The sequence below is a fragment of the Leguminivora glycinivorella genome, chromosome 21 (assembly GCF_023078275.1).
Source record: "Leguminivora glycinivorella isolate SPB_JAAS2020 chromosome 21, LegGlyc_1.1, whole genome shotgun sequence".
NCBI classification, from domain to species: Eukaryota; Metazoa; Arthropoda; class Insecta; order Lepidoptera; family Tortricidae; genus Leguminivora; species Leguminivora glycinivorella.
Genome location: NC_062991.1, coordinates 6,523,548 through 6,548,357, shown reverse-complemented (window position 1 = coordinate 6,548,357; position 24,810 = coordinate 6,523,548). Strand labels below are relative to the sequence as shown.

Here is a 24,810-nt window from a genome sequence, read left to right as displayed (position 1 = left end):
AAAATCCCGAACGAAAATTAAAACGAAAAAATCACAAAGCCGGTAGTGAGGCCGAAAAAAGAAATTAAAATTCAAATAAAAGAACGGATTCCTTAAGATAATGCTTATTCATTCCACATTTAAAATCAAATTTTCAAATAAAGAACTCCGAGTCGATCGGGCGCGTAAGCTCGAGCGAGCGAGAGGTCCGAGCGCTCATGTAAATAAGACAAAGATGGATAGCTTATTATGATTGACAGCTGAGAACGGTTAGCCTTGAAATATTTGAAACATTATATTATTATAAAGTACACTATCTTCGTTTAGCTTAAGAGTAAAGCGGCCATTTAATTATTGTATTTAAAGTGGATGAGTTAGTGACTTTTGTGAACGCTTTCTACGATTTGAATTCTGTAACTGATATATAATGGTTCTAGATGTCTATAGTTATTAAGTCGTAGATAGTAATCCTTTTAAGAGATATCACTTATGATTGAAATAGATATTAATTGAGTTTGGCTAGTTGGCTGATGGTAATTTTTTTAAATATATTATTTATAAATTATGTATATTTCTTTATTATTTAACTACTGTTTAAACTGCCCGTGTGGTGCCGGGTTTAGAATTTTACCACCCCCTTTCTTCCTGTGGGTGTCGTAGAAGCCGACTGTGGGATATGGGTTAAAGTTGCGGCGTAGGCGAGAGGCTGGCAATCTGTCACTGAAATGTCACAATTTCAGTTTTCTTTCAACCTCTTTTTGCCAAGAGTGGCACTGAAACTTGAGTAGTTCATATGCTCTGCCTACTCCTTTATGGGATGCAGGCGTGATTGTATGTATGTATGTATGTTTAAACTATTATATTGTGTCTTTTACCACATTGTTCTAATTATTTGCATTTACTACATATCGTGTAGAAAACTCTTCATAAAATAGACTGGCAAAGGATTTCAGCAATAAAGTTTTAGAAATATGTAGGTACATTATTATTTTAATACAGAGCGTAAAAAGACTAACACAAAAATAAAATGCTACAAAATTATAACACATCTGTCTGTCAAATATTTCAACCAATATCTTTGTCCGTAGTGTCCGCTCCGCTCTTGTGTGAGCTCTCATTACCCATATGTATAATGACGGCGGCTAGATGTTCGTTTTTAGAAACGTCGAGTTTCTCCGGAACACGTTTTAAATCATAATTCGAACGCCGTTTTTGAATTTAGAACGTTGACTTTTAAGTTTTTTTTTCGTGAACTCAGAATGTGAGTTTTTTTCTGCCATTACCGTATAACAAATAGGTATAACTACTGGTTTTCAAATTCTCCGCTTTTCGGGTTGACAGCTTTTAAGAGATTAATACCGCTTGCTCGAGAATGGACAGTTAGCCGATTAGAGTAGATGAAGAACTTTGTAATGACTGTTATTACTTAGACGTTATAAAATAATAATTGTAGGGAATGAGGAATTTTCGTATATGCACGTGTACCTATCGTATAGTGTGTGTATTGTATAGTATGACCTTTGGAAACAAATAGCCGGACAAAACTCTTTAGCAATTGAAATTGTGAAATGTGGGAATGAAATCATAAATGTCAAATTTCTTTTAAAATGACGTTTATAATAACACCCTCACACTTTGCTACATCTCATTCGGTGCAGAGTTACTGACACTGTACTAGTACATAATGAGTACATACAAATATTGTATGAACAGAAACATACTTCATTTAGTCATATATAGCCCTTATGTTTACTGCAATGAGGTTTACGGATTGTCATTTTATAAAGATGGTACTGGCCACTTTGAATTTGGAATCGGGGCAGTTTGAATTTGTAATTATTGAAATGGCGGTTAATCCGCGTAGAGCTACGAATCTCGCAGATGCTACGAATTCAGAAAAATTTTTTTTATTTTATTTTGAATGAGTGTAGAACTCTTAAAAGATATGATATTTAATATACACTGTGTAACTTAAATATTAACAGGCTTCAGTAAATGGTTTTCGTTGGTTTACATACTGTATTAAGTACTTGTTATTCGAACGATACATGGCAAATAAATGTTTTTGTTAAATATATTACTTCACGCAAACATGTAATTTACTGCATATTCAATTATTGCTAAAGGTCACACGAAACAAGGTAATGCTAAATAAATTATGCAAATCGAAGACAAACTGTAATAAAAACGAACGTGTTATTGCAAACAAATTTAGATATAAGTATTGGATAAAGAAAAATTTGAATACAATTATAATTTTAAGTATAAAATTAAAATTACGCAGGCAATTTAAGACACCTTGGCCGTAAATAATTGTATATTACTAAGAAAAAACCTAGACTTTTTCTTGTAACTAAATATATTAGAAGAAGTACTGAAAATTCAGCTGATTATTTTTTTAGCGTCTTCTTTTTTCTGCTCTCTATTGTTCTTAAAAATGAAATGTCAATAAAATTTAAAAACTCTCATATTATACTTGACTTAAAATATTAGCATATGTGCCATAATTGTTAAAAAAAAGTCATCGACGGTCTAAAAAAATCACTTAAAAATCTCCAATGTCCGTACTCACACTCAGAAGAGTCAGAAGCATTATATTAATTCAAAATTGGAACATTGTAAACGTTCGAGTTCTGGGATAATAAGCCAAGGCGTTCATTATTGGCCATAAAGACGCCGTAAAAACGATTAACGCCATTTCCATATTCAAATATTTCAAATCGAACGATTGCTTCTTTATTTGAACGCTAATAAAAAAGTAAAGCAGTATTTTGTTAGGTTTTGTGCCAGTATTTGTGGAAGTTGTGTAGAGTTTTAATGGGAAGGTGTCACACCAAAAATATTCTTAGTTCTTACAAAGAAAACAATAGAAACAGAAAAAAAACCATATTTTGTTAGTGATCACAGAAAAAGCCCTTAGGATTCGAACTCAAGAACATCTGTTTTATTGAAAATCTACAACTGCGAGTATCTTGGACAAACCGGTCGTCAAATAATCTTAGTTTTGTTACCACACTTGACCTCAGTTAATTTTAAATTTATACATATCTTAGAACTATTGTGTAACATATGAGACACTAATTGAATATAATTCAGTTTGTTTTGAAATCACCTTATCTCCTAAACCTTAATCAATTAAACTTCAACATGATAAATGACAACCTAAAATAGAGGCCGAACTACAAATTCAAAAAAAGATTAATTTATTATTTAAATGAAAACTAATCCCAATAAAATAATTAACATAATAAAATATACCTACATGAAAAGCTGCGCTTTCCACCTACAGTGACAGAACTGGCTTAATTAATAAAGTGAGTATCCCAATCGATTAGAGTAATCGAGTGAGTCCATCGATTCGGAATCGATACATAATTTTATTAGAGTTAACGTGGGTGTTTGTATCGAGTACTTTGGTTCTATTAAATCGATGAAAAAATCACCGTAGAATGACCACATAACATGATTTAATGAGTTCATAACCATATTTGTAATGTTGGGTCAAAGACCGTAAAGAGAATAATTTTGGCTTATTTTACGGTGTATCAAGTGTTACGAATATTAGGAGACAAAGAATTACCGCGAGGACCAAAGCTCACAAGCTAGATAAAAGAGAAACATGCCCGCAATTTGAGAACTTAGTCCTTCGTGGTAGGCCCTGTGATGACTTACGAACAAACTTTTTAATTTAAATCTATGGAACCGATTGGCTTTCCGCGTGCATTTTGGTATCCCTGGCATCCACGTTTTTTGCCAACAAATAAAAAAAAACAAAATCTGTGTTTAAAGTGAAAATGTATTTAGATTTCTTGAGTAAGTACCGTTTTTAAGTGTTTCTCTTGATATAAGCCATGGAATGCCGAAATCCGGGTGAACGATCAATTGGCGAGTATTTACCATAATTTATTGGTTGCTCTAGGCGTTTACTTTTATCAGTATGTTCCGGGCTATGTGGGCTCGACGGATTAGGTAACTGTTTATTGGTACAGTCAGCATCTTATATGCAGATGATAAACTCAAACCCTTTTATTCATAAACGTTCACTAAAGTTATCAAGCCGATAAAAGTCGTTTGTCCCTTTCTATCACCTCAACACGTCGGAAAGGGACAATAGTTATTTGTTATACAAGGGGGCAAAGTTGTATTTTAACGCCGAGTGTGGAATTGAAAAACGAGCAAGTGAAAGGATTCTATAGTTGAACCACGAGCGAAGCGAGTGGTTCTAGAATTGAATCCTGAACTTGCGAGTTTTTTTAACACACGAGAAGTAAAATAAATTTGCACCCGAGTGTAACACAAAACTTTTCCCCTCACTATCGCGAGGAAACTACAACGCAAAAAAATGCGTTTATCACTTCCAGTAGTAGTTCCACAGGTGGTAAATCATCTTAATTACTAGATTCACCTACTTTTATCAATTTTAAAGCAGTTAATTTGAATTTATTCAAAATCAAATTACTTTACCCACTAGTGGATAAAATGCGTTTTTACCCGCTGGTATTAAAGGACAAAACACGTGTTTCCGAGCTAGTGAGGGGAAATCAATTTTTATCGGCGTGATAACTTTAGTGAAAGTTTATGAATAAAGGGGAAAGAGGCTAAATAAATACTAGCCCCCTAAATCATAAACGTACTCTAAAGTTAGAAAGCCGATGAAGTTCGCTTGTCTTTTTCTATCACACTAATACGAAAGGGACAATAGTTATTTGTTATACAAGGGGGCAAAGTTGTATTTTAACGCCGAGTGTGGAATTGAAAAACGAGCAAGTGAAAGGATTCTATAGTTGAACCACGAGCGAAGCGAGTGGTTCGAGAATAGAATCCTGAACTTGCGAGTTTTTTAACACACGAGAAGTAAAATACATGTGCACCCGAGTGTAACACAAAACTTTTCCCCTCACTGTAGCGAGGAAAGTACAACGCAAAAAACGCGTTTATCACGGCTTCCAGTAGTTCTATAGGTGGTAAATCATCTTAATCACTAGATTCACCCAGTTTTATCAATTTTAAAGCAGAAAATTTGACTATATTCAAGGTCAAATTACTTTATCCACTAGTGGATAAAATGCGTTTTTACCCGCTGGTATTAAAGGACAAAACACGTGTTTCCGAGCTAGTGAGGGGAAAAAGTCGTTTATCCCTTTCTATCACCCCAACACGTCGGAAAGGGACAAACGATTTTATCGGCGTGATAACTTTAGTGAAAGTTTATGAATAAGGGGGAAAGAGGCTAAATAAATACTAGCCCCCTAAATCATAAACGTACTCTAAAGTTAGAAAGCCGATAAAGTTCGCTTGTCCTTTTCTATCACACTAATACGAAAGGGACAAACGAACTTTATCGGCTTGATAACTTTAGTGTACGTTTATGAATAAGGAGGTAGATTTTTATAATATATTCACTTGCTATAAGTCACGGAATGAACTTGAAGGCGAAAATCGCGACACACAATTGCCTAAATATGTACTATCAGTTGCAAAAGTGCATGGAGAAATTATTAATGAATTCATTGATAAATTCGCCATTCACTTTTGCAGCTGATAGTACGTCTTTTTTTTTAACCGACTTCAAAAAAGGAGGAGGTTCTCAATTCGACTGAATGTTTTTTTTTTTTATTTTTTTTTTGTATGTATGTTACTCGATATCTCCGAGAATCGTAGACCGATTTTCAAAATTTTTTTTTGATCGAACGGGTATAACCCCGAGATGGTCCCATTGGCACCAAGTCGTGGTCTGATGATGGGATCTTGGAGAAATCGAGGGAACTCTTCAAATGTTATAGGCACATGTAATGTTTTTTGTGTATTTTTCAAAAATTTAATTATATGTGGCTGAGCTGATGATGGAAGGTCAACTCCTCAATGGTTAGGAGTTAAAGGACAATTCTTTCACTACTGTACATATATTCGGACTGATACATATAATATTACTAGGAACCACTAAAAATCAACAAATAAATTAACTTTTTAACAAAAAATAAAACCGCCTTCAAAAAAAAAGCGTGTTACAAAACACGGAGAAACTAAAAAGCCAAAAATAATAAACCTTCGAATTCAGATTTCTTATCGGATTGCAATAATCTAAACATCCAAATTATAAACAAATCAATTATTTTTGGAGTCGGGACCAGCCTGCGTATGGAGTTAAAGGATAATTCTTAGTCGGGGCCAGCCTGGGTACGTTTGGGTGGGGCAAACAGGAAATAGCAGGGCGACGAACAGGTCTGGTACCGACTATAAAAATAATTGATTTGTTTATAATTTGGATGTTTAGATTATTGCAATCCGATAAGAAATCTGAATTCGAAGGTTTATTATTTTTGGCTTCTTAGTTTCTCCGTGTTTTGTAACACGCTTTTTTTAGATGTCTGATGTTTATATTAGATAGAGTAAATTGGAATAAATCTTAAAAAACGGCCAATATAATGGAAGCGAGTTGTGCATGTACTATTGAAGCCTACTATACTTATAGCTTATGTACAATTATATCAATTTAGATACGTTTTATTAAAGACTAGCTTTCTAGAGCCTCAGGGTGTATTCCAATAATCTTAATGGTGATTTGTTTACGATTAACACTTCATTGGTAAACAACTCATAAAAGCAGTAATTTTGTATATTTTGTAAATGATGGTAAAAGTTTTGATTCACGGTTATTTTGAGTAGATTTATATTGACCGGGATATTGACCGTGATTACCTTTTAGATTTTTGTCAAGCTCCCATATATTTTTAACACCCGACGCAAACACGACGGTGTGTTATAAATTTGACGTGTCTGTCTGTCTGTCTGTTTGTCTGTCTGTTTGTCTTGTCTGTTTGTCTGTCTGTTTGTCTGTCTGTTTGTCTATCTGTCTGTCTGTGTGTGTGTCTGTCTGAGCATCGTAGCTCCCGAACGGATGAACCGATTTTTTGTTTGAAAGCTGAGTTAGTCGCGAGTGTTCTTAGCCATATTTCATAAAAATCGGTCCACTATGTCGCGGTCGGGGTTTTTTCAAAGTTTTAATGACGCAGTGACATGCATCATGATCACGGAAAAAGTTAAAAAGGTAAAGTATGAATTTTCTGAGATGAACTTCTCGCTTTAGCCGTAATCTGTTAAACAAAGGCCTTTGTGTCTGTTGTTCACGGCGGCTAGCTCCCGTTTAAACGGCACGTGCTATAGTCTCAGTGTAGTTAAAAAGCAACTATCATGATAGTAATAAGGTTCAAATCTATAAAAAGCCCTTTAGGAGATAACACGTTTTGTCATCTTAAAAAAAGTTACCTGCATACTGCAAACTGTTTAATAAATTTGAACCTTATTGCTATCATGATAGTTGCTTTTTAACTACACTGAGACTTTAGCACGTGCTATGGAAACGGGAGAAAAGGTGCCTTACTGAATGACATAATTGTCTTTGAAATTTCTTTGAAAGTTTAAATATGGAACATGTAATGTAAAAACTAGTCACTTTTACATATAATATAAGACTAAGTTTTTGCTAGAAATGATCATGACAGATAGCATATCGTGATACATAACTAATTAGATAAAGATGAAAGATACGCACTTAAGATCGAATATAGACGTATAATTATTAAAGATGTCATATAAAATTGAAGCTGATGACTATCTAAGTTCGCCATACATTTGGTTTCTTAACACGATCCATTGCCTACGATGTTGGGTACTAATAAATACTGTCATACTCTTTTCATAGAAAATAATTAAACGATCGTGATACATATTCATCATCCTCCTTGCGTTATCCCGGCATTTGCTACGGCTCATGGGAGCCTGGGGTCCGCTTTGACAACTAATCCCAAGATTTGGCGTAGGCACTAGTTTTTACGAAAGTGAGACATATTCGAATACATAAATATACGGATGTATGTGTTCAAAATAATACATCGCGGCACTAGATCTAGCCGCCGCGACCACTCATACCCGCTGACGGATCTCCGTATGACCCGAAATATGTCGCCGATTGCTGTGTATTAACATGAGTAGGTACAGTCAACCAATTGGAATCCTAGGCCAAGTGCTACAACCATGTCAAAATGACAAGCAGTAAGAGATTTCTCACAATCTCACTTATTTATAACAGTTATAAACTCACTATGACATAGTTCTACAGTGGCCTAGGGTTCCAATTGGTTGACTGTACATCTGTATATTTAAATATTCGAAAATAATTTCCTTTGTTTTTCGAACTACTCTATTTGTAAGAATGCCAGACAAACACGAAATAAATGTCATATACAAAGAAAAAGTGACCAAGGCCTCCGTGTCCCGAGCTGGAATCGAACCAGCGTCCTCCGTTTTCTATGAATATAATTTAATTTGTTCTTTGAGTATTCCAGATAAAATTGGTTTGTCAGTCTATAGACTGACAAACCAATTTTGTCTAGAATATTTAATATTTTATTGGTTATAACCAGTAATCTCCGAATGCCAATCGCCCCATTATCCTTTAACACGTATGTATGTATGTCTGTCCTGCTCCTTTTACACCGAGGACAATATCCAATAATAACAATAAAACGTCACATTACCTGCGCGTACGCATGCGATTGATCGCGAGGGTCAGTTCTGATTCTACTTACAGTTATTATTTATGTGTATACCTACGTACATAAACTCACGCCTGGATACCCAACAGGGGCAACAGGAGTATGCAGAGCACATTAAACTGTTCATTCACAGGCACTCGTATCAATTAATAAGGGGTTGAAAAAAAAGAACGACATTGTGTTATTATAATGACAGATGGCAAGCCCGTCGCCTACATCAAAATTGAAGCCGCATACTGTAATCGACTTGTATGAGTTGTATGACACACCGGAGGAAAGGGAGTGGTAAAATTTTTAAATTATTTCTTCTTCTTCTTCTTCTTTACCTGGTCCCATTACTTGGGGTCGGCCCTCCTTGTTCGTAGGCGCCAGGACACCCTTCTTCTCAAATCCTTAAATTATTATTAATTTTTTATTCATAGCCCAGACCGCCCAGACGGAGATGGCGGGACGACCATAATACCTTCATGATTAATTGGCCAGAAATAGCACACAAACGGGAGCTGTGGAAATCACGGGGAGAGGCCTTTGCCCAGCAGTGGGACACATAAACGGGCTATCAAAAAAAAAAATCATAGTCTACTGCGTTTCCGTGCTGACGAACTCAGATATTTCAGACGCTAAAGTTAAAACCCCCCCCCGTGTGGTGACGGGTTAAGAATTTCACCACCCCCTTTCTTCCCGTGGGTGTCGTAGAAGTCGACTGTGGGATATGGGTTAAATTGTGGCGTAGGCGAGAGGCTGGCAACCTGTCACTGCAATGTCACAGTTTCGTTTTCTTTCAACCCCTTATTTGCCAAGAGTGGCACTGAAACTTGAGTAGTTTCATGTGCTCTGCCTACCCCTTCATGGGATACAGGCGTGATTGTATGTTTGTATGTTTATGTAAAGTTAAATAATGTTAAAACATTTATATTACCAAGGAATACGCTAGAGTTGGGTAGAACCCGCTTCGGCAAAAATATGCGAAGGACGACGGAAACGGTTTTATAATCACGCCGATTTGAGCACGGCTGTGATAAAAATTAATAATGATCTATAATGACTCATTATATTACGCCTTGTTATACTCGTATCGGCTCATTTACATTTTAATTTTATAATCCAATAAGATTCCGATAAGGTTTCGATTGCTAATTGTATCCTGTGTTTAAGATACAGTAGACCTTTTGAAAGTATATCTTATTTAATTTATGTTCGTATATGACAATTGTAGATTGACTAATGTCAAAGGAAAATAAATATATCGGGATAAACAGTGCTGCAATGAGTTTTATTTTCGTAAAATAATGCACAAATATTTAACTCCTCGAACGCGTCCACCAAGACACATATAGCCGAGATATCGTCACTACTTTTAAAAAATCTCGTATCTCACGCTGTTCCTCAAAGTTAAAACGCAGTAAGTCTATATGCATTCCATACATACTTACTACAATTTTCTTTTCATTGACAGACGAAGATACAAGTTTTTTTAAAAGTAGTGACGATATGTATATACGTATATAGATCTTAATAGTAGGTACTGCAGTCAGAAACAGAATGGAATAGCCATTTTTTTAATACTACGTCGGTGGCAAACAAGCATACGGTCCGCCTGATGAAAAGCGGTCACCGTAACCTGGACGCCTGCAACTCAAGGACTGTCACATGCGCGTTGCCAACCCATTAGAAACTTGTACACTCCTTTTTGCTGTGTTAAGTACATAGCTTTCTTTTCATGATTTCAGTATTGGTCCTATATAGTAAAAGTTGTTAATTATGAACATTAAATAAATGTCATATACAAAGAAAAAGTGACCAAGGCCTCCAGTGTTCCGAGCTGGAATCGAACCAGCGTACTCCGCTTACCGGGCGAATGCCTGGAATGCCTGGACTGGAGGCCTTGGTCACTTTTTCTTTGTATATGACATTTATTTAATATTTATAACATAATAGTAGTGTTACTACTTAAAAAATACAAGTTAAAATATTTTCTATGAAAATAATTTAATTTGTTCTTAGAGTTGTTCATTATGACTTCAAAAGTCACTACAAAGTATTGCTGATTTTTTTATTTCTTCTTATGTAACGGAATAGAATATCAACGCATACTTTTTGTGTGTAAACTTGAATTTTAACATCCGTTTCATATACAATGCTCCCATTTTAAAGAGCTGTCAGAATTTTAAATAATTCCAAGTCATTTGGTTCAAAGCGATCATTTAAGATTTTTTTGTCTTCCTTTGAATTCAACGTTTCATTCACGTAGTCGCGCGCTAGCCCTTAATGTCATATTATTAAACGTTATATTTGACAAAACTAGCCGTCATTATAAATGACATAATAACAAAATAAGTAATTTAATCTAAGTCCGGGTTTACATAACTTTTAACAAAAGCTTTTGACCTTAATAAAGTAAATCTTTATCTATAATCAAAGTAAGCTTTATAAAAGTTTTGTAACTAACCTATGGTTTAATTAACCGACCTTTTAGAGTCAAAAGTCAATTAGTCGGCTAAGTAGTAAACAAAAGTTTTTAATAACAAATTTTATCTTCAAATGTAACAATGATATTTCATTAAATTCAAGGTGGCAGAAGTAATTTTAAACGTTAAAGTTGTGTGTAGAATTGATCTAATTTTAAATTACAAAGGAGTATTGTTGGTAATGAGTTTTATTGGAAATAAGTTCACTTCCTTTATTTTGTTGGCCGATTGAAAATAACTTATAGCTCGTTATGTACAGTCTCGATCAGTTACATCTATTCACTTACGCAAAACAGACGCGTAATATTCGAGCCGTGTTCAGATATTTTTGCTCATATAAGTCGGACTGGGGACATAGACAGCACTTTCAGTGGTTATCACATCAAGGATGTCAAATTTCTACGAAAATATGAAGATTGTAAGTCTCTCTTTTTGTGTGGGTCAGATCGATGCACAATTAACTTAGACTGACAACAGAAATAGGTCTTAATTAAAAATTCAAGAGTTTAAACCTTTAGGAGTTATAAATTGAAATAGATATCATATACGAAAGAAAAAACGGCAAGGCCAAGCCGGGAATAGAACCCGGTCTTCAGCTTACGCGGCTAACGTCCAAAAAAAAAAACAAATCAAAAAAGAACAAATCAAATATATTCAATAAAATAATTTGATTTGTTTCCTAGTTCTTTAGGAGTTAGTTGAGGGGATGGAGAGTGGCCACCTTTTGTCTCTTTCTTACCCCCCCCCCCCATACCCTAAAATGTGGGGGGGGGCGAGTTTGTATGGAACGGTCCGCAATTTTCAAATTTAACGCGAGCGAAGCCGCAGGCAAAGGCTAGTTTCATCATATATTTACGCGTAGTGACGTGACATGTTGACAACTCCTCGGAGATGTCAATAGTGATGTGACATATACATTATCGATACGTCGATCGGCACGAGTGTATGTTTAGACATAGTTTCAACGAAAGCAATTACGAAATGTTGGAAACATTTTCAAGATCGGAGATTAAATTTTAAAAGGTTTTAATGTCAATCACTTATTCTTTTTTTAATTGGAAATGAGTCAGTGCCTAAACCTCGTTTTTTCTGAACAAAAACGGGTATAAATTCGAGACCGCTTCGGTAACCACGAACGTCTCAAATGTCAATTTGGTTTAAGTTAATGTTGGATTAGGTTTTTTCCTCAAATGTGACTTAGGTATCGTTAGCTTGAAATTAACCTTGTGAAAATGAAGGATAAGCGTATTTGAGGATAATTATTGCAAATGCATTTTTGTGGAAATGCGCAGAAAAGCATTACGTGCATAACATTTTGTCATATGACTTTTAAGATTAATATTTAGTTTTCCTTTACCGATACTACATTTTTTACGTTATAAATAATCGAAAAGTTATAAATAGGGTAGCTAGCTTCAAGCTAGGGTTGTGCATAGTGAAACTGCTTATCTAAAAACCTCCCAAGATATTAAAATATCTTATACTTAGAATCAATAGGCAAAAGTTTTGTGGGACATAGCCAATCTATACGCTCTTTTCAACAACATATTAATAACATATTTTGATTTCAATTATTTTGTAGGTAACGTAAGATAATCCATACTAATCCATACTAATCCATACTAATATTATAAATTGGGAAAGTGTGTATCTGTTTGTTTGTCCGCCTTTCACGGCAAAACGGAGCGACGAATTGACGTGATTTTTTAAGTGGAGATAGTTGAAGAGATGGAGAGTGACATAGGCTACTTTTTGTCTCTTTCTAACCCCCCACTTTTCTAAAATGGGGGGTGGACGTTTGTATGGAACATACAGCAATTTTCTAAATTAACGCGAGCGAAGTCGCGGGCAAAAGCTAGTAAATAGTAATAAAACATCGATATTTTTTTCTTACTAGAAAACAACTATTTAAAATCCCTACGGACTCCTAAAAGGCATCCACATTGACCGATAGTACTTATATTTTAATATATTCCTTCCATACCTACACAAAAAGAGTTTTTTGCTGCCCTGTATTAGATCATTCACCGAAATGTCAAAACCGGATAATAATTGATAATAATATATTTACGCCCTTCTTAGAGATCCGTGGACGACAGTAAGCTTGCCTTTGAAGGTTAAGGTCCCGGTTCGAATCTTGGTAAGGCACTTATTTGTGTTTATGACAAATATTTGTTCCTGTTGTAGTTGTGTTCTGTTTATAAATATTTAATATGTATCTCTTCAAGTGCCACATTTTTTTTATATTTATAAAAAAAACTTTTTGAAATTACTGTGGGAATACATTTTATATTTTGTGTAAAAATATCCATTTTGTTTATTTCATATTTAAATCTACACTGCTATAGTTCTAAGAACATTGTTACTATATATATTACTGTAAAATATTTATTTATATTTAAAAAAAAATGCCACGGAACTCTAGTTGACATGGATTCGATTCAACCCGAGAACTAGTTTTTCGATAAAGCTTTCCACGTGAATAAGTTTCGTCTACTTAATATAATCTTACATTAGAGTTCATTAAAATACTTATAGAATAACTTCCGAACAAGTATCTAATAACAGAAAATCATTATAAATTTTATGCATAAAATTATACTCACGGATTTGCTTAAGCGTAATGCAAAACTTTAAATTTGTAACTGTACTTAATATCTTGTTTATACAAAATCACAGCTATGTCTAATGACCGAATGTCGGCTTCCATGTCATTACGCGAAATTACTTTTATAATAAAATGGCCCAAAAAACCGGCCAAATGCAAGAATCGCGTAAACGGAATTCGCAAAAAACTAGATTCCTAGACGAATCCACGTAAGGCATATATAATATGCTATAATTTAAGAATAATGAGTCTAAAAAAGCGGGGTATCACGCATCGATCAAGTTGGCCGGTAAAATTAATTATATTCAAAGTATTAGATCTATTTTCGAGAAAACGAGATTGAGCGAGGCAAAAAACGCACGAGTGTATGTCGAAATTGGTAACGTGGAGGTACAATTACTTATTAAAATTAATACAACGACTCGGCCTTCGTCCGCCTTCGGGTTGGCTATCAATCTAACGTTGCTCGATTTCTGTTTACCTTGTTTTGAATGAGTTCACTTTACATATGCTCTGATTTCGTCCAACGCTCGTGTAATTATTCTGTTTGTTGTCCATTACTAAGGTACTTCATAAACTATTATTGAATCGATCAAACAAATTAAGACTAATTTAAAAATTTTGTTTGTTTCAGATGATACTCGTACAATTGTTGGCTGATCTTCAAGACTGATTAGTTTAACTATATGAAGCCAACTAGTCAGGAAATGAGTGATCCATGAAGCGGAATCACAGGTAAATATTTACTAAACATATCAAATCTTGTTAGAAACAAATTGTATAAAAACATCGACAGCCCTAATATAAAAAATCGGCAGCCATATAAAAACATCCCCGAGAATTAAAGTTTAAATTCAAAACATTCCACAGCATTCAGCTAATCTGACTGTCAACAAAGACCTATTGTTCACTGGACACATTGTTTCATTTACATCGAACCGAAATGAATCACTGTTATGATTGCCGCTAAAATGTATTCAATTTAATTCGATTGTTTATGACAAACTGGACAAACTGACTTGTTCGCAGGTCGTTTTCGATTGAAGGCGTTAGAGTTTACGCTCTGCGATGACTGCGATGGCGGCCCACCAGGAATCCTTGCACGAGCGGTTGCAGCCGGTGGAAGAGCCCCTGTTCCTGCACCATGGCGCGCCCTGGCCCGAGACCGCCGACCCGCAGGACGACCACAGCATCGACGCCTCCCCCTACTACAACATGCCAAAAAGAAACAAGAGAAAGAACTTCAAACCAAGATGCGCCCCCAACGCTACAACCTTCTCGGACGACTCCAACGGTGCCAATGGCGACCAGAGCCCCGTCAACGGCAACGAGAGAACCACACCCGAACAAACAGAAGATGATTACCCTAAAATAGGAGTAACCAACTTCAATTTCCTCAAAGGAGTCGCTGTCGACCTAAGTAGGAGACTGAGCACCGACTCCAATGAAAACATAGATTCAAATTACCAAAATAGGTTACCCGATGACAAAAAGATTGAGTCGTTCCAGCGCTCGTATATAGATAGCTTACAAATAAGCCAAGACGGCCAGAGGGATCGGACCGTCCTAAATTTTAGTAATTTACAAAATAAATCTTTCTGTGCCAAAAATCCTTTTGCAATATCTCAGTTAATTAAGACTAACTCGCCTCCCAGAAGAAGGGAGTCGGAATCTGAAGATGAGAATAAGGGCCAAGATATAAATGCAAATGATAGGTTAGGAGATAACCAAGAACCGATGGAGGTTAGTGAGACTCAGCAAAATGGAGACGGGTCAAACGCTACTAACAAAATGTTACGGGACTATGCAATGAACACGATGAAGGAGTTACTAGGAATATACGGATTGTCTTCCAATGAAGTAGCTGATGCTATAAGCGGACAGATCAGAGCTTTGGAAGCTCTCCAAGGTAATTCTTTAATACCAATCAACTTCAATAAGTATTTGCCAGTGAAAAAATACTAACCAATAATTTTTCAGGTAAACCTTTTACTCAACTGCCTTTGAGTTTGAAACGGAGGCACGATTCTGGAGATGGCGACAAAATTCGTAGACGGTCGTCATCAGCGACTGAGGATGAAGGCTCTACTAATATTACCCCACCGAAGACACCTGATAATGACATGGAGGCTCAGAGGTAACATTATTTTATTTCTTTTATTTGATTTCTTGGTAACAGATGTGTATCTGTATTTAACTGCAAAAACTTAATTTAGCAGGAAAGCATAAGGTGACACTTTCTGAAAAGATGTAGATTTTTTTATACCATCAAGATATTGTCGTACTTCCGCCTTAATGGTCAGCATGTTAGTTGTATCCAATGGTAATTGCTGATCATCAGGTGATTCGTTTGCTTGTTTGTCTCCTTTATCATGAATATTTTTTCAATGTTCTTTTCTATGATATTAACAAGAGTTATTTCCACAGACAAAGAGCACTACAAATAATCAACCAGCAGTCAATGCGGCTGTTCGGCAGGGCCCCCGAAGAAGAAGGGAGCGGTTCTGATGATGGAGAACAAACACTGGACTTGAGTGTGTCAAGAGACACTGATGGACAGGTAACATTTTTAAGAAAAGAAAGAAAATCTGTCCAACAATGATCGCTTACCATCAGGCGACCTGTCTGCTCGTTTGCCTCCTATCCCATAAAAAAAAAAAAAAAAAAAAAAAATCACTCTTTCCTAAGGCCGATAGTCCACTATCATATGTTTATCGTAGAAATATTATCATGGGTCTGTATGCCTCCCTTTTACTCCAACGTGAAGAATGGCATGTTGCCGATGATTATATTTCTATGATAAACATATGATAGTGGACTATTGGCCTAAGGAATGATTACTCGTTTGATCGCTAAACAGCAATGTTACGAGTGGAGGCAAGTTGTAAAATTTTTAAATTCATCCGCGTAAAATTAATATTTCACTAAGTATAGCATATCCAAAGCAATTCTCATGACATGATTTGTGAATTTTGTGATACATTTGTGTCTTCCTCTGCAACTCAAACTATTATCGTGGCAGATTTTTTCTTGATTGCTTTAGTACAAAGAGGATCGATTTAGTACATAGTCATAGACTTTCAAATATTAGTATGGATATAGATGCCAATCCACTAGTATGTTTATTAATTGGTTTTACAGCATCTGTTTATTTGAACAGGAGCAATCAACGACATCTAGCGCCGGCAACAGCGTGTCGGAGTTCGAACAACAAAGCTTGCTCATGCGCAAGAATCTCGAGGATTTAGCCAATCTGCAGATGCAGGTTAGTATACAACTATATATCTTTTATTTATTTAAACTTTATTTATTTATTTTTACTATATTTCCTTTTTTTTAATTAGCACGTTATAGTGTCCCACTGCTGGGCAAAGGCCTCTCCCTTTAATTTCCACAACTCCCTCTGATGTGGTTTTTCCGGCCAGTCACTTTATTGAAAAAAAAAAATGGCAGACTTAATGCCTTAATACCAGTCAACCATAGGGAAAAATATAAATTCGAAATCTTAGCAAATTCTTAACTCTGTTTTATCTCTTTCGAAAAGTTGTATTGTAATAACAAACGGAAAAGTAACAAAGTTTATGAATGAAGTCTTAGTCAAAATATCTACAGAAATAATAATAAAAGGAGCAGCGATGTTATCTTTATCTTATTAACATTCTTATATCTTAGATAGAATATTCTATATCTTAGATAGAACTTCTTATGTATGTACCTATGTAAAGTTTTGGTAGTATCACCGCCCACAATATCTCTGCTTTGCCTAAAGGTTCACTGGTAAAGAATGCTGCCTGGCATTAAGTCCGCCTTTTGTACTATATTTTTTTCTTTCTTTGTGTACAATAAAGATTAAATAAATAAATAAAATTATAACTTTAGATTGCACGTTTTATAAAATAATAACTAAACGATTTCTCATAGGTGTCTTCTGTTTTTTTCTAAAATAGACAAATCATTAAAATTACTATGTTGTTACAGGGTTTCTTTCCAAAACCAATGACTGACGCCGACGATTCGCAAGAAAGAAAACTGCAAGCAAGTGGTAAGTACTTAATTAAATTACAATACAACGTGTCGAATATTGAATCGAAATCGATTAATTGATATCATGGGAAATATTAACGTTATGTCATAAAAATTAGAGTCAAGAAAAAAAACATATATTCGATTGATTTATCTCAGTTAGGTATGTACCCAGAAAAGTAAGTGGTTGTTATATATTTGCAGTGTTAGGTACATTATTGCTTACGTAAATGGCGTAAAAGTGAGATTTAAAGCTAGAATGACACATTAAAATCAATAAGGATTTATCTGTAACGACATTTAGGTAGATGCTGCGATCTATCTAGCTCGAAAGTTTGGTACCTACTTAAATATTGTGCAAACATCTATTCAAACATTTTATGTAAATATGATTTCGTCAGTATTTAAGAAACAAATACGTACTTGAATCTTTATTAGATAAAAAGGTAGAAAGAGCGTTGGTACTAGCATAGCGCCATACACAGTTACTAATACGAGTAGGACAGTAGGTACCTACGTTTCTAGTTCAAACGAATCTTTTTTTTATTGTGATGGATTGGGTGTATTCTAGAGAAAACATATAAAATGAACACTTAAATTAACGCTTTTGCAATTATTGTTACACAATCTACTATTGCGCGTATGAGAGTAATATATTTATAATGATTTTTTGTGTCTTCAATACTGACTAATGTGGTGTCGGTATGTCGTTGCATTGACAAACAAAGCAAATTGAAAACAAATAAAAATGACCGATCAATTATACCGTAGAGATTATAGTATATAGTATAGATTACCGTTAGATGCGAATCACACTTGTTTTAGGCCTACTTGCATCAACCACTTAATTCAGGGTTGTCATCTGTCAAATTCCATATAAAATGGTGGGTTAATCCTCGGCTCAACCCTCCATTTTCTTTGGTGCAAGTGGCCCTTAATATAGGTATCAAATATTTACTTATGTATTTATGAACCGTTTTAAAAATATTAACTTTACTAATAGAAAGATTTTCAGAACAGACGATGAAATAGAACTTTATACAAATATAAAACTGTTCACTAAACTTAATGAAAAATGAGAAAAAAAAATTGACGCATTAAAATGAAATTTTTCGTTTATGTCGTAATGCCTCGTGTCCGCTTGTACTTGCTAAGTCCAGGTGCGAGCGAATTAGCGCGTGCTCTCAGTTTCTTCTCGTTAGTGGCTTTTAACGGCGAAACTGTGTTTGTGTGTCATTGGAACTACCTTGCACATAATTGAAAAAAAAAATAGTTTGAAAAATGTTCAAAAAATATTTCAAAAATTAAGAAAGTCACACATGGCTTCTTTATTTTTACAAGTTATTAGTCAAATTATTATGTTTCAAAACGTAAAAGGGACTCTTAACTCAATTATGCAGAAACAAAATAGGTATTGGAATCGGTAAAAAACGCTACAAAAAAAAAGAAAATAAAAAATAAACAAAAACGTCGACGTGGATATAATACCTCCTTGTACGGGACCCTGAACTAAGCCTAAGGAGCCCTATGAAAGTGCAAATATCGGAGGTACAATTAATACGCTTAAGTACATATTAGTTTAGTAAGCTCAAACTCAAACTGAGTATGACTAGGTAAGTTTAGTGGGCCAATGTTTTTTTTTATAAAATACAAATATCACTTATTAAATAAATCAATAATAAGTTCAACAAAAGAAACAAGGTTACATTCAATACAAACATTGTGATATTCAATTAAATTATCTTATTTAGAACATTTTTACAGGTTTTTTATTACCAGTTAACGTACTAAACCAACTCATAACTGTCTCAATAATGATATGCGCTCACATTACACACGATTTAAAATGACCAATCTTTTGAACATGATCGATCATTTTAAATGATGACTATATATTACCGGTTTAATATTTATTTGTACGAAACAAATATTGAAATATTGCATGTACTCAACTCAATTTGAATTAAATACTCAAGGATTTTTTACATTCAGCACGAAAAGTGATTTTTTAGTTGGAAACTCTCGGTACGCGAGATACTACCTAACTTCAAATGAAAATTATTAATTTTTGTTTTTTTTTTAAGGTTTCAATCTATATTCGATTAATCGCATGTATAATTTCTGTAATTACGTACTTAATTTTACTAAAAATTTTTGAATTGATATAGTTAATTATCATGTGTATGTTTCTCTAAGGGTATACTGTAGTTTATGGTTCTTTGAAAAAAGAGTGTATAAGTTTCTAAAGGGTCTGCAACGGGCATGTTTGTGTGGCTTTTCTAGTTTATTTTTTTTTTAATCAGTATCAACAGTATTGTCTAAGAAATAAGTTTTATTTGCTAAGATCTCCAGAAAAGTGTACATTCTTTGACACATTGCTGTGAAAACTGTCGACCGTCTAATTTATTCCTTGATCAACCATTTCTGTTGTTTCCGCATAATTATCGATTCCTACAAATATTGGTTCTGTATTGTCACGTCTAATAATATCTATACATGTTGGAACGTAAATTCAAATCATAAGGACCACATTCGTAGAGATATGTTTGGAGCTGACAGTGCGTTGAACCCGGTAAGAGTCTATTGAGTATTTTCGAATTGTCTCATTAGTCTCATTTTGGTCTTGTTTACTTTTTGTACACGAAAAGGTATGAGTATGACACTCTTCTAAGAGACGTACTTAAACTCGCTCAAAAGCTTAAACATATTCTTAGAACTTAGAAGTTCCCACAAGTTTTAAATCTAACTTGATAAAATGTTGCATCAAATGTGTAATAATACAAGCTTGGCTTAGTTTGGGGCTAGATTGATTTGTGTAAGGTGTCCCCCAAAAATAAATAAATAAATAATTGAATAATATGCAATCGACTATGACAATTTAACAATCAAAGTTCATAATGTATTGTTGTTATCATACAAGAAATATAATAGGATCACAGTTCCACGTAAATTAAATAATAAAAAAAATATAGCAAGAGTTGTTATACTATGCTCGCTTCGTACTCGCGTTACGCGTTAATTTTATTTGTCCTTCCTCAAATCAGGTAGTCAGTATTTTAGGCGTTTCCTCCCGACCCCAGCCGCCTAGCAAAGTGACAATCGTTAACGCTACGTGGCAATCGAAACGCAGTCTGGCTCTGTCGCGCCACTACAAGGTACAACATAGACAGCGTCACAAATCGGTTACGCGTCGTAAGCGTATCGTACCTGGCTCTCCCTATCGCTTCTCTGTAGTGGCGCGTCAGAACCAGACAGCGTTTCGATCGACACTAGCGACACTAGCGTCAATAATTGTCACTTCAGCTAGGCAGAAGAGGCAAGGGCTGCTCACTCCGCGATTCTTTCGCAGAGCTACAAGTACAGTCAACCAATTGGAAACCACTGTAGAACTGTCATAGTGACGTTAATAAATCAGATTGTAAAGCTCTTACTGCTTCTCATTTTGACATGGTTGTAGAGTGGTTCCAATTGGTTGAATGAACATGCCGGCGGCCGCGAATGCACGGCCCGTTCAGTGGTGATAACCTTAGCGCGGCGTAGAATTAGAACTCAATGTACGCTGCTCACGTGCGATCCGTTCGTTAATGTAGGTAAGAATTCAGAATGGCCACATTTTGTGAAGATCAAAGGAGTGAGTCTTCTGTACTTCTACTGTTATAATTGCGATACGCAATAATGTGTTATCCCACAAGAATTTTGCAATAAAATGTCAACTTTGATCGTCAAATTTTTGAGTTGACATCTTATTGCAAAATGCATGTGGGATGACACATTATTGCGTATCAGCAATATCCGCATCATATATTCTGTGGCGATAGCTACGATAATATGGGCGTAAGCGGCTGTGACGTTGGCTAGGTTGATCTCAGAAACCTCGGCTATAATCTGCTCAATCGAGCTAGTTCACCCAATTGGAGCTAATGGCCGCCGCGATCTGTTTGCGTTTCGAAATACGCAGCGATGAACCGGTGAACGACATGCTCGGTTTTTATACGGGACGTATCATTATCAGTGGTTGTATGTGTTGATATTTGGTAGACAAATTCAAGTTATTCTTTAGTAGAAGAACCTAACTATTAGGATTTTGTTTTAGAAAATACTTAATTTAATGCCAGGCATTGCCATATGCCTGGCAAAGTTAGTCATTTATATATATCGTAATATTAATGAAGTAATTCCTTCCTTTCCACCCCCTTAAGGTTATTATTGGGATGAACTGTAGGTATCCTGTCTTTTTCTGAGTCATGTGCTTATATCTTAATAAAATTAGTTTCCCGGTTTATGTACGTAAGGGTGACCGAATGATAGATAAGTTTACTATCGTAGCGATAATAGTCCAACACTGAGATTATAAACGCTTAAACATTTAATTTAGTACTTTAAGTTGAATTTAGAAACGAAATATTCGCTACCACAGACTGTCTTTAACATATTTATTCCTATAAATATAGAACCTTTGTATTTAATTTCATTACAGAAACATTAAAGCTTAAATAATTACGCAGTGTGGAAGCATCGTCGTAAATCAACCGAAACTTCAATAAATTGGCAGAATATACATGAAACAAATTAGCATAAAATTATGGAGAAAATTACTTAACTCACATTTACTCTGACAACCGTGTACTGTCTAATTTTACAAAAACAGAAACCAGTTTTAACTGTACCCAGTAAACTCCAAATTGAGACGTAATAAAGAAATCATTCCAAAATCGAATTAAAAGTACAACAACCTAATCGATTAAAATCGATTAATTATTCGATTACAAGCACAACCGAATTAGAATAACTAATTCATAAACAGTTCTGTATGTAGGTGTAAAACGTTGTAATATTGATAAATACCTCAACACAATAAACATCAGAAATATAGAAGAAGCCGTGTTTTTAATTGCTATAATTAACAAATTCATAATAAATTATATCTCTATCGCCTTAGGAGCGCACGGTATAATAATTTATAGAAAAGGAGAGGAATATAAAGTGGTTTAAAGTAAAAGGGACAGGGATATTGGGAACGCTGGGACCGGTGGGAGGTTGCGAGTCGATAATCGATGATTTTATCAAACAATCGATTTGTCATTCGATATCTAGGCACTGAGTTTGCCGGCGGCAGCGTTTGATTTTTCCAATATGTTCTAATTTGTGCTTTGGCTTAATAACTGGCTGATTTCTATTATTACCTTTTTTGTTGCGCCAAATATATATTTTTTATAGCATTTTGAGGTCAACATATTCATAATTTACTCGATTTTGTTAGATTAAAAATCTCAGTAATGGTAATAAAGTTTAACTATGAGAAATATGTTTTTACAGAAAGTCATGACTGTGTTTTTTAGCATGGTTATGTATCTACTAATTAATACTAACGATCATTCCAAAACGAACTTTTAATTTTCTGATGATATTAGCCAATGGAACTATGTCAAAAGGTGGATCGTGGTGTTGCTCAGGGGTCAATATAGAGTCCTTTTTACCGTCCGTCCGTCCGTCCGTCCGTCCGTCCGTCCGTCCGCGGATAATCTCAGTAACCGTTAGCACTAGACAGCTGAAATTTGGTACCAATATGTATATCAATCACGCCAACAAAGTGCAAAAATAAAAAATGGAAAAAAATGTTTTGTTGGGGTACCCCCCCTACATGTAAAGTGGGGGCTGATTTTTTTTAATTCCAACCCCAACGTGTGATATATTGTTGGATAGGTATTTAAAAATGAATAAGGGTTTACTAAGATCGTTTTTTGATAATATTAATATTTTCGGAAATAATCGCTCCTAAAGGAAAAAAGTGCGTCCCCCCCCCCCCTCTAACTTTTGAACCATATGTTTAAAAAATATGAAAAAAATCACAAAAGTAGAACTTTATAAAGACTTTCTAGGAAAATTGTTTTGAACTTGATAGGTTCAGTAGTTTTTGAGAAAAATACGGAAAACTACGGAACCCTACACTGAGCGTGGCCCGACACGCTCTTGGCCGGTTTTTATTTGTAGTTTTTTAAGCTCTTATTAGCCTATAACACGCATATTTCAAAAATGAATACGTGTAACACATATAAACTGAGAACGATACACAAGGCGGCGCGCTCTCACAACAATAAGCACCCACCGGACGCGAACCTAAATGCCCAGTAAATGGGAAACCGCCTGAACTAAACCTCTCTAAACTATCTCAAGGTCAGGTTCATATCGGAGTCGCCCAAGGGTCATCATTGGGCCCTTTATTGTTTGTAATTTTTTTACTGTTTTATTAGCTGACAAAAGGTGATACGCATAATATTGTAAGAATTTATACATGCGCAGAATGTGTATACAAATAAACTAACACATATAAAGACAAGCAAGGCGGCGCACTCTCACGATAATACGCAACCACCGGACGCGAACCTACATGCCCAGTAAATGGGAAATCGTCTGATTTTAAAGTCAAACGTAACTATCTCAAAAAGGTCAGGTTAATATTGGAGTCGCCCAAGGGTCATCATTAAGCCCTCTATTGTTTGTCATTTTTTAACTGTTTTATTAGCTGATAAAAGGTGGTACCTACGCATAATATCGTAAGAACTCATGCATGTGTAGAATGTATATATGTACAAATAAAGTAACACATATAAAGACAAGCAAGGCGGTGCGCTCTCACGCCAATAAGCACCCACCGGACGCGAACCTAGATGCCCAGTAAATGGGAAACCGCCTGATTCGCCTATTGCGGCCCCCACAGGATATCACGGAAAATAACGGACGGTTAAATTGGGATTTTATTGACAATTGCGCCTCTTGTGCTGTGCTGTGATTTGAGAATGTGGAGCTAACATTACTACATTGGCTAGCTTCCTATTGAACTGTAGTTTTTTTTATGTAGGTATGTATTTGACGATCGGTCTGGCGTAGTCTGTAGTGACCCTGCCTGCTAAGCCGCGGTTCCCGGTAAGGGAATTTATTTGTGTATGTGTCATGGATGTATTCTATGTATATAAGTATTTATTATATATTAGTATCAGAAACAAAATAAATACATGACTGTCATAAATACACAGACAAATGCTGTTACCAGGAATCGATCCGGGGAGCTCAGGACTGCTTTGAAATCACGAGTCACTTACAACCTTAAAGGCATAAGTTCGCATTTGTACTAATGACAAGCATTTTCTCTCGTTGTGTTATATTATTTTCTTACACA

The 24,810-nt window shown here is 35.2% G+C and overlaps 1 protein-coding gene across 3 annotated transcripts in view; it reads left to right on the top strand.

Moving 5' to 3' along the window:
• LOC125237448 overlaps positions 1–24,810 on the top strand; it is a 121,096-nt gene that overhangs the window by 61,036 nt on the left and 35,250 nt on the right. For all 3 annotated transcript variants that reach the window (XM_048144526.1, XM_048144527.1, XM_048144525.1), the window contains 6 exons: positions 14,245–14,345; positions 14,640–15,519; positions 15,591–15,747; positions 16,038–16,170; positions 16,771–16,875; positions 17,589–17,652. In XM_048144526.1, the coding sequence (XP_048000483.1) occupies positions 14,679–15,519; positions 15,591–15,747; positions 16,038–16,170; positions 16,771–16,875; positions 17,589–17,652 (1,300 nt within the window). In that variant the 5' untranslated portion in view covers positions 14,245–14,345; positions 14,640–14,678. The remainder of the gene's footprint in view (positions 1–14,244; positions 14,346–14,639; positions 15,520–15,590; positions 15,748–16,037; positions 16,171–16,770; positions 16,876–17,588; positions 17,653–24,810) is intronic.